This window comes from Myotis davidii, unplaced genomic scaffold, assembly GCF_000327345.1.
Source record: "Myotis davidii unplaced genomic scaffold, ASM32734v1 scaffold37, whole genome shotgun sequence".
Lineage (NCBI taxonomy): Eukaryota > Metazoa > Chordata > Mammalia > Chiroptera > Vespertilionidae > Myotis > Myotis davidii.
This window is the reverse complement of record NW_006289395.1, coordinates 4,410,091-4,421,174: the sequence shown is the minus strand read 5'-3', so window position 1 is coordinate 4,421,174 and position 11,084 is coordinate 4,410,091. Positions and strand designations below refer to the sequence as shown.

The 11,084-nt window shown below is 42.1% G+C and overlaps 1 protein-coding gene across 1 annotated transcript in view; it reads right to left on the bottom strand.

The window, feature by feature from the left end:
• Positions 1 to 11,084, bottom strand: part of MAP2K4 (mitogen-activated protein kinase kinase 4) — a 95,296-nt gene that overhangs the window by 10,638 nt on the left and 73,574 nt on the right. Inside the window, exon 7 of the mRNA XM_015562598.1 lies at positions 9,691 to 9,818. Coding sequence (XP_015418084.1) covers positions 9,691 to 9,818 — 128 coding nt within the window. The remainder of the gene's footprint in view (positions 1 to 9,690; positions 9,819 to 11,084) is intronic.

Sequence of the window (11,084 nt, the reverse complement as noted above, 5' to 3'; positions counted from 1 at the left end):
ACCCAAGCCCCCGGCCTCTCCGGTTTCTTTTCTTTTTTTTCAGCGCCCCCTTGAGTGGAGGCCAGGGCGGCTGGAAGCAGGTATCTGGAATTTATTTATCTTCTATAATTGAAACTTTGTAGCCTTGGGCAGAGCTCAGGGCCGGGCAGGCGGGAAGCTTGGCTTCCTCAATCACCGGGGCAACTCAAGCCTCCTGCTCGCTCCAGTTCCACGGCTGCCGCCATCTTTCTGATGGAGTGATGGTTAATTTGCGTATTACTATTTTATTAGATAGGATTACTGTTGGCAAAAACTAGTTTCGACACCTACATATTTTGTTTTGAACATGAGTACTGTGGCTGCATAAATTTTCATTGTAAGCTACTTATTATTCATGAGCCCAGACACTTAAGTTACATGAAAACTGCTGGGGTCCAACCCCAGCAGGTCCAGGGGTCCCCAGAGGTGTGGACGGAGTCGGCGAAGAAGGAATGACACGGAGACAGCGTTCAGTTGATCAGCAGCCTTGCCAGGATCTCTAGCCACAATCTCCAGCCAAGTTCTGTGTCCATGTTCTCTTGCTAGGTTCTCCAGCCACGTTCTCCAGGTTCTCCAGCCAGGTTCTGTAGCCATGTTCTCTCACTAGGTTCTCCAGCCAGGTTCGGTCGCCAGGTTCTGTAGCTGGGTTCTTCAGCCAGGTTCTGGTTAAAGTGATTAATTACCCGCCTGGCAGTTAAGAGGTTTTATTCCCTCCCTAACTTCAGGGGAAAATCCCTACCTGGGGAAACAACCTTTTTCAGAGAGGTGACCTTGGTTAAAACACATAGTGCCAAGAAGGTGACCAAACATATTAAGAACAGTATGCCATATATGCCAGGTCCCTTGAAACAGCAAGGACGGACTGGCTCCTGGCAGAAAACTTGCAGAATTTTGTACATTAGGGATGCAAATGATTTTTGCCTAATAACCCCAAAAGCTATTTTCAATCTTGGCATGACAAAAATCTTTCAAGATATGACAAGAGCTAGAAACCTCAAAGTTAGCAATTTATAAGCTCATCTCATTAAAACTTTATATTTCTGTAATTGAGCCAAAAATATGTAAAATTTAAAGACAAATGACAACTTTTGAGAAAACTATCCTATATAATAAAAGGCTAATATGCCTATCGACCAAACAGCGCAATGACCCGTCGCTATGATGTGCACTGACCACCAGGGTCAGACACTCAACACAGGAACTGCCTCCTGGTGGTCAGTATACTCCCACAGGGGGAGCACCACTCAGCCAGAAGGCTGGCAAGCACGGTAGCAGTGGCAGGAGCCTCTCCCGACTCCACAGCAGCACTAAGGAACAGAGAGCTGAGCGGTAAGGAGCAGCGAGCAGGTGGGCAGTAAGGAGCAAGGTGTCCCAGATTGCAAGAATATCTGACTGCCAGCTTAGGCCCCTGAGGGTCTGGACTGCGAGAGGGCACAGGCCGAGCTGAGGGACACCCCCGTTCCCCTCGCACACAAATGCCATGCACTGGGCCTCTAGTGTAACATAATTCTCCTTATATTTTATATCAACATAAAAGATTAACATTCTAATAAAAATGGACAAAGGATAATGCATTAAAGTGGCCAAATAAAAGGAAAAAAGGCAAGCCCTAATTGGTTTGGCTTACTGGATAGAGCGTCAGCCTGGGGACTGAAGAGTCCTGGGTTCAATTCTAGTCAAGGGCACAGCCTGGGTTGTGGGCTTGATCCCCAGTAGGGGCATACAGGAGGCAGCCAATCAATGATTCTCTCTCATCATTGATGTTTCGTTCTCTCCCCCCCACCCCTTGTTCTCTGAAATCAATAAAAATGTGTTTAAAAAACATTTTTAAAAAATCATGAATTTATACCCAAGATTATGTGGGGAAGTTGTTTTTTAACATTCAAAAATAAGCAATTCAAACTGCTAAAGAAAAAGTACTGGTTACTCAAGTGCAAATCTACATTTCCAAAGATGATAGCACTTTTAACAATAGTTGCTTATTAAATTTGACTTCTGTGAGGTCAAAATTCTCAGGGATTGTATCTTTATACCTTCAGCCATCTCAGTATAACTCACAGAGAATTGTGGCCTTCAGTGGTTTTTAAACAACTTTACTGAGATGTAATGCACATACCATACAATTCACCCACTTAAAGTATGCAAGGCAATGGCTTTTATATAGTGACAGATATTTGTATCCATGACCAGTGTCTATTTTAAAATATTTCCTCACCCAACACCCTCTGGACATCATCACCACCCTACCTAGCCCCCTCTCCCCACAAAGGTCTAAATAACAATTAATCTGCTTTCTGTAGCTACAGGCTTCCCTATTCTGTACTTGCATATAAATGGAATCATATGGTATGTGGTCTTTAGTATCTGGCAGTATTGATGATGGCAACCAGCATTCCCAGTATAGGACCGTGGTCCCTGGTCCAGGAGAAGGAAACAGTAGACCTTACTCATAAAGAATTATTTATGCCGAAACTGGTTTGGCTCAGTGGATAGAGCGTCGGCCTGCGGACTGAAAGGTCCCAGGTTCGATTCCGGTCAACGGCATGTACCTGGGTTGCGGGCACATCCCCAGTGGGAGATGTGCAGGAGGCAGCTGATCGATGTTTCTCTCTCATCGATGTTTCTAACTCTCTATCTCTCTCACTGCCTCTCTGTAAAAAATCAATAAAATACATTAAAAAAGAAAAGAAAAAAGAATTATTTATCTGTTCTATTCTGTCTGGGAAAGATGCAAGGTGCCTGCCTTTGTTTTGCCTAAACTGGAACTCAAGGCAGAAAAGCAATGGACATTCCTTGAAAACAATGTAAGGCAAATGAATGACTCATATACACCTGGTGCAAGAAACTGGGATTGAGGCATACATTAGAGTATCAAACGCTAGGAGAGCCTTGCCTTGTGGGCTCAGTGAATAGAGCATCAGCCCACACTCCAAAGGGTCAAGGGCACATACCTGGGTTGCAGGTTCAATTCCCAGCCCCAATCAGGGCTCTTGTGGGAGGCAACCAATCCATATGTCTCTCTCACATCAATGTTTCTCTCTCTCTCTCTCTCTTTCTCCCTCCCTTCCATTCTCTCTAAAAATCATTGGAAAATATATCCTCGGGTCAGGATTAGCCAAAAAACAAAAACAAGATACAAAAGAAAGCCTGGGAGAAAACTGAAGGATTGAAGGGTAGAGATTCTTTGGGAAATTTGGCTATTCAAAATTACCTGTATATATTGAGAAATTCAGAAAGCCATGTACTAGTATATACCCAGGGCAGGACACAAAAGACCGAAAAGACCCAAAACTTTAACTTCTGGCTGATCTATTGGCTTAGGGCAAGTAGAAAGTGGAAGTTAAGGCAGATTTGTAAGTGATCTGGCTAAGGACTGAAGGAGAGTCTCAACACAAAGCCAATCTGCAAAAACTGGTATAGTTGGTATAGTTGTTTTGGTTTTTTTCCCCTTTGTTTTCTTCGTGAAAAAAAAATTTTTGGAGCCTGGTATAGCAACCGCCCCCCCCCCGCCCCCGCACCCCAAAAGAAATCTGTCAAAACACTAGCTGAGTCCTGGCCAGCATTGCCCAGTGGTTAGAGGTTAAACTGGTAATCTCACTATTGATTTGATATAATAACCTCTTGGAGCACAGGACAACACTCAATCCACTGAGCCACACTGGCTGGGCTGCTAAATAATTTCTTTACCAGACATTTTGAAAATCTAAATTGTCAAGCAAAGGGAAAAAAGTGAATGCCATTTTTTCAGCCTGTATACAAGAGGAAAATGAAAATTATACTCTGAAGAATTAAATTCTTTTGAAACCAAAGGAAAAGAGAAAGCAGAATATGAATGAATGAATGAATGAATGAATGAATGCTTTTAAATTTGTTGAACAAAGATCAAAGGAAGTACACACATCAACAATTTCTCACTATTGATTAGATATAATAACTTGATTAGAATTTCATGCCTGATAGGCTTGCACATATTTTAAACGAAGGTTATGTCAGGGTTTGAGAAATGACCCGGGTAAATGGATGGACATATTTCATGAAGTACTGCTATGAAATACATTATTTCTATTACTGATTAAGTCTATCCTACAGGTGTGCGTGTTTCCAGACCATGTGTGTGCACCCTTCTACGTAGAAGTAAAGATATCTGCCTTGCTGCCTGGCTCCCGAGTATGTTTTGTGTTCTACCAGGACCCCTGAATTTGGGGGCTCGCCTTATTTCTTACAATTTGGGGGCTTGTCTGGGATACCGTTTGTCGTCACAGGGAAACTGGACCCCTCCCCTGAGGAGGTGTGCCCCGCTGCCAAGTTGCGGCAGCCTCGGTGAGGAGGGACAGCCATCACACCTGGGCCAACTATGAGCTCGGGATCGAGAGTCAGCCAGCAACGCAGAAGGGCCCAAGCAAGACCCGCGGCAATCAGGTTAGAAGGTCTCCTGACCCAAATCCCCCTTGAGTTTCCGGTTCATTGCCATCGACCAGAAGACTATGTTTGTTCTAATCAAGATTTGGAAGTGAAGCAAGTTGGAACCCTCCTGGAGAGGACCCTACCTGTCTTGCTTTCCACAGAGACTGCTGTTCGGACTGGAGAGCGAGGTTGGACCAATCACACATGGTTAAGGGCAGACAGACCTCAACTTGATCGGCCATACCAGGACATATCCCCTTGAAATCAATGCTAAAAACTGTGAGCTGCCTTAAGAACCATCATGTACTGGGCTCTATTTGCTTTAGGAATCTGGCAAATTGCAAGGGCTTACAATGTGGGCTGGAGAAATGTGTACAATCTGGATCATGCTTACCCAGTTAAGTTACTGATTACAGATAACTCAAATGACTTGGATATTTTAGCCTTTAGTCAAAAGATTGGCTAGGACTAGATATAGGAGTAGATGTCACAGGACAAGATCCCCTAGGCTACTGCCACCACCATGCAAATAGAAGTAGGATACAAGGGAACGAATGCCTGGGTGGAGTGGATTAGATATTCTGTTCACACCCTAAATAAAAGCGACTGTTACGCTTGAGTGGAAGGAAGGCTAGAGGCCCAAGTGGTCCCATTCCCATTCAAATGGACCTCACACAGTAACAGGATGGAAAGTGTGCTTGCCTTGTACCAGGAGGAAACCGCCTGGGGATATGCTTCCTGTAAGACTCTCACCCTGTTGTTCCCATCCAACAGAGGTAAAGAGCAAGGACCCCCTAAAACGGTCCAGCCCCGTCCTCCGACATAAACTATGTCTCCTACCTCTCAAGGCCGGGGGGGCGGGGGGAGGGAGAGGAGTGCTTGGAGTTCATGAGAAATGTATCTGAATGTGTAAACGGCCGAGTATCCTCAGAAGCCCATCATGCTGCACTGTCGGTACCCGTGCTGAGGTCTGGTGGTGTCGTGGGGACCCTGACTTGGGCCTTGCCCAACATTTGGAATGGACCTTGCGCTCTGATACAATTGGCTATCCCTTTCACGTTGGCACATCGTAAACCTTTTCCAATGGACAGCCAGACCAAGACAAGGAGAGAGTCCGGGAGGCTCCTTTGATCCCCATATGCACACAGATCCCACTGGGGTTCCAGGAGGAGTCCCAAGGAGTCTAAGGCTAGAAGTCAGATTGCCGCAGGGTTTGAGTCTGTCCTGTGTTGGTGGCCACTGTGAACAAGAATGCGGTGGATTAATTATATTTACTAGAACCAGCAAAGGCTTGTTAACTATCTCGAGACTCAGCTAAAGGGATGCTGACCAGCTAGATGCCAGCAGCAGGATGAGCTGGGAGAACAGGTTGGCCTTAGATCTGATTCTGGCAGAAGGAGGAGGAAGATGTGTCATGTTGGGGTCAGTGCTGCACATTCACCCTGACAACACGGCACATGGACGTCACTGAGACTAAGGCACTGGCAGCCTTAGTGACGGATGAGCTGGAGCCTGGGATCGAGGGTCCTTTCTGTGATGCACTAGAACGATGGTGTCCACACTCACCCCTTTGATTAGAAGTTACAGAGATGGGATGTCACATCACCCATGTGTGGGGGGGTCTTATCCAAGGGCTAACTGAAACCACACTGACCAAACAGCAAATTAGTCTCCTCCTAGATACTGTAGAGCATGAAAGTCAACGAATGTCAGCCGAGTTTGAAGAAAAGAGTTTAAGTAAAGAAAAGGGGGGAATTGTGAGAAGAAACAAGTCATCTTTTCTGCCAAAAAGCAGTGTAGACAGCCCTCATTTTGGACTGCGTGACTTGGCAGCCGCCATGTTGGCTGCATGGGCTTGCAGCTCCCCCAGGGCGCCATCTTGAAACAGCAAAGGTCAACCCCTCCTGTTGAATTAGCCAATCGGGAAAGACCATGCGCCTGAGCTCCAATCAAGAGTGGGGGCAGGTCACGTGCGTCAGGGATTATAAAGCCGAGCAGAGCACCTGCTGGGTGTGTGCGCATCCTTCTATGTAGAAGTAAAAATACTCCCTGACCGGTTTGGCTCAGTGGATAGAAATAAAAATACTGACCTTGCAAAAAAAAAAAGAAAGAAAGAAAGAAAGACTATCTTACAAACTAACATGGATAGGCTTCTATCCTGTAAAAGGTAAAGATAAAGAAACTGAAGTTACTTTTTAGAAGCCTCTTCAAGTTAGAGGATACCAGAGGGAAGGGTGAGAGGATCCTGGGTGAAGGGATCCTTCGAAAATGAAGATTATCAATTACTCCTTTGGGGAAGGAAAACAGGAAAAATTTTGAGGATATGAGTTTCTATTTTACAAATGTTTCAAGTGCTTAAAAAAAAGGCAATTAGTGAAATAACCTAGCATTATGTTCTTGCAATGTGATGCAACATAAAGTATACCTCATCTATGAAGCATCCACACCAAAAAAATGTAGTCTGAAGCTAATCAGACTGATCCAGTATGCAGACAAATCTGGAGAACAATGAGACAAATCCAGTATGCAGACATTTTAAAAACACTCCCAGAAATGTCAAAATCATGAGGAAGAAAAAAAAAGAATGGTCTAGACCAGTTTAGATTAAAATGCAAAAAATGTAACAACTAAAAGTAATGTATTATGTATCTTGATGTGATCCTTACTAACAGCTATAACATACATTTATTTTGGACAACTGGGAATTTTGACCTATAAACTATATATTAGATGATACTATGAAATTCTTATTAACTTTTTAGGTTTACGTTTTAGGTATGGTAATGATATTGTGGTTACACAGATGAATGCCCTTTTCTTGGGAGGACGTGCTGAAATGTCTAGAATGAAATTCATCATATCTGTGACTTCCTTTCAAATGGTCCAGAACACACACACACACACACACCCCTAAATGTACATGCAGGGGTAGGCAAAAGTAGGTTAGCAGTTGTTCGTATGGAAAATATGAAATACAAGAATAAATAATAATACAAGAATAAATAATACAAGAATAAACTCTGTATTTCATGCACTCAAAACTGTAAACGTCCTTTTGCCCACCTCTGTCTATGTTTATGTGTATGTGAATAAATACAGACTTCCCTAGATGAGGAGGTAGGGATGTGACAAGATGTTAACAACTGGTTTATGAGAAAAGTTAAGTTTAAACTCTACATTTTGTACACTTTCTATGATAAATATAATCTATGAAATCACAATTCCTATAGACTAGACAAGATGCATTGCTGATATCTTCTGTCAAGATACATTAAAAAAGTCAAGTTACTCAGAGGCTTGTAGGATGAACGCTAATTATATTCTTGTCCATTCAGACAAGTCTCAGAAGACTGGAATGGACAGAAACGCTTCATTCAGTCCAGTCAAGATCAGAGGCAGAGTTTACCATCAGCCTCCTTCCTTCAAAGCTGAAGCAGGTCGGCAGTAAGAGAAAAGTTTATCCCTCCCAGGCCTTGAACCTTACTTACTTCTACACAGAAACCGAAAGTCTACTTCTTTCTAAAAGTTACCTGAATGCAAGTATCAGCTGTATCAGGGCTGCAACTGTACCTTTAACATCCACATAAATCAAATATAATTCTTAACCAATGTTACACAGCAAAGACACTTAGTCAACCTTAGTGCTGAGACAAGCCCTAAAAGTACAAACAGTTTACACTTAATTCTCAGGGCATGACTGCTAAATGTATAAATTATATGAATTCCCAAATACTCCATATTTTAATTTATTTTCTTGCTTTTGATCTGGTTGTTCCATTTATCCCTAATTATCATGATGAATGAAAGATCATCCAAGTCTCCCCAAGACTCTGCCTAGACAGTCACCATCCACAAAGTCCAAAGTCTAAATGAAGGTATCTTTTTGTATGTATTAACACACACACACATACACACACCCCTCTGACATTTTCATTGGTGGAAAAGATGACATAAAAAGATGTAACAGAATAAAAACAAGGTACTGAAAACAAAAATTCTAAAATAGGATTAATAATGGAAAATTTTCAAATAATCATTTTCAAATGCAATGACCAAAGTACAAGCAACAAAACATACATAAAAAATGCATGTAATCCTGTGCATTCAACTATTTATAGGCTGAGAGAAAAGTGAAAAGAAAAAAATTTACTTTTAAATAACACTGAAAATACAATATATTCAGGTTTTTAAAATAAGTGTACATAAATGTAGCACTGAGCCTGCCTATCCACAAACAAGATAAAAAAGTTGTAACATGTAGCTTATGATGTCACTTACTTTTCTACTGCTTACAGCACTGGGTTTGGAAATGTGTAAATCAAGAAAGAAGCTAACAATTAAAAGGAGAGAAAAACTGTATTCAGCTCATAGCTAATCTAAAGTTTAAAAGTCCTAAAGACGGAAACAGAAACTACTGATGAGAAGGACTGCTTTAATAACGACGTAAAACCGGTCCCCAAAAAACCGTAGCCACGGTAAGGAAGACACCGACACACTAGGAGAATGTTTACAATACAGACACTAAATTTGCAGTGTATGCAGCACTGGGATAAGATGAGGATGACGGGTGGGGGCATGCTTGGAGAGGTCAATGCGGGGGGGAAGGAGACATGTAATACTTTCAACAATAAAGAATTAAAAACAAAAAAAAAGATGAGGATGAGGTGTGCAGAAGGATAGTGGAGCTCTGTCTCCCTGAAGGGAAAGACTCCAGGTTGGCAAATACCCAAGGCATCTCTCTTGCATTTGTTAGTGTGCTTCATCCCCCTCTAAAGAGATCAACAGTATACAAAACAAAGCCTCAGATTTATAGATATACTGAGTTCTACCATTAACTTGAGTCTTCCATTCTTCTCTAGCTGGAAATAGTATCACTTAATGGCCAGGACACATTATCAGCATGTCCAGTGGGGGACTTGGAGGAAGCAGCCAACCCTATTACAGTCAAGATAACATGGAGTGCTAAAAACACAAAGCAGCCTGCTGAGCACTAACGATCTAGTTGATTAGTAGAGTCAGAGAAGACCACAAGCTAAGTACCAAAGACAAACAGAGTAAGACAATCAAACAGGAGTTCACTGGGACAATTTTGCAACATTTCATGGAGCAGCTAGAACCTGAATTTGGTCTTTAGGAAAGAGAAAAGGATTCTAGCCTGGTGAGACTGCATGACCGACCAATGGCAGAGTCCTCAGAAGTACAGCACCAAAGGCAGTCTCCCACTGCAACGACCATCAGGCTTCTAAAAGGGCTGGGCCTTTCACTTACTGCCATGTACGGCCTACACCCAGCATCTCTGGTCTTGGCAATGGAGTCCACAAGCTGTCCGCTGATGCCAAAGTCACAGAGTTTAATATTTCCACTTCTGTCCAGAAGGATATTGGAAGGTTTGATATCTAAAAGAGACAGGTACCATTCAGTGTAAAAGTAATCAATCAAATGAGCTACATTCTAAAGTACTTTAAGTAAAAATACTGAAAAACCTTAGACAACATAAGTGATCAAGTCCTTAATATTCAGATGTATGAGATGAGAAATATGAAATTTCTCTGAAGACCGATGCTTAAAAACTCAGTATCAAAAGAAGACTATAGCCCTAGCCAGTTTGGCTCAATGGATAGAGTGTCAGCATGCGAAATGAAAGTTTCCAGATTCGATTCCAGTCAAGAGCACATGCCTGGGTTGCGGGCTCGATCCCCAGTGGGAGACTTGCAGGAGGCAGCCAATCCATGATTCTCTCTCATCATGGATATTTCTAGCTCTCTCTCCCTCTTCCTTCCTCTCTGAAATCAATAAAATTATATTTTTTTTAAAAAAACTACAAGTGTATTTAAAAAAATACAATACATTTAGGCATTCTATTATGTTGTTTTGTTCTCATCAAGGGACATATTCATTTACTTGCTTTAAATTCATTATTTAACAGTCATACTATAAAGAATGAATTCAGCCCTAACTGGTTTGGCTCAGTGGATGGAGCATCGGGCTGGGAACTGAAAGGTCCCTGGTTCGATTCCCGTCAAGGGCATGTACCTTGGTTGCGGGCACATCCCCAGTGGGAGGTGTGCAGGAGGCAGCTAATCGATGTTTCTAACTCTCTATCCTTCTCCCTTCCTCTCTGTAAAAAATCAATAAAATATATTTTTTAAAAAAAGAATGAATTTAACCTATAAGAGTATACTAAGCTACTGTACAATATGTGTCGAAGACTATGTGACACTGGGGACCGCTTTAGCTGTTACTACCCTGAGGATGGAGCCAACAGATTAAGGAGGGCACAGCCTAAAGAAGGAGCTTGAACTCTAACCAAATTGTGCCAGGACTTTATTACTACAGAGAATGCATTTCTTTAGAATTTAAGCCAGTTATCAGAATTTTCTGTAACCTGTAATCAAAGCACTCTACCTGTAGCAAAAAAAAAAAGCTAACTAATTTGAAGTGATAAAAAGACTGCTATAAACTCATCATTTAATTTACTAATAGGAAAACAAAAGTTATTTCTGAAGAGTTTCCCTTTTATCTTACTCCTCCTCAGGCACTGCCTTAGTGCTTTTCTGTGATACCTTGAGTATTCCTAAGGTATTTGAATCACTCTGCGGTAAAGGCAATCCATAATAATAAAAGCATAATATGCTAATTAGACTGGACAACTTTCTGGACAG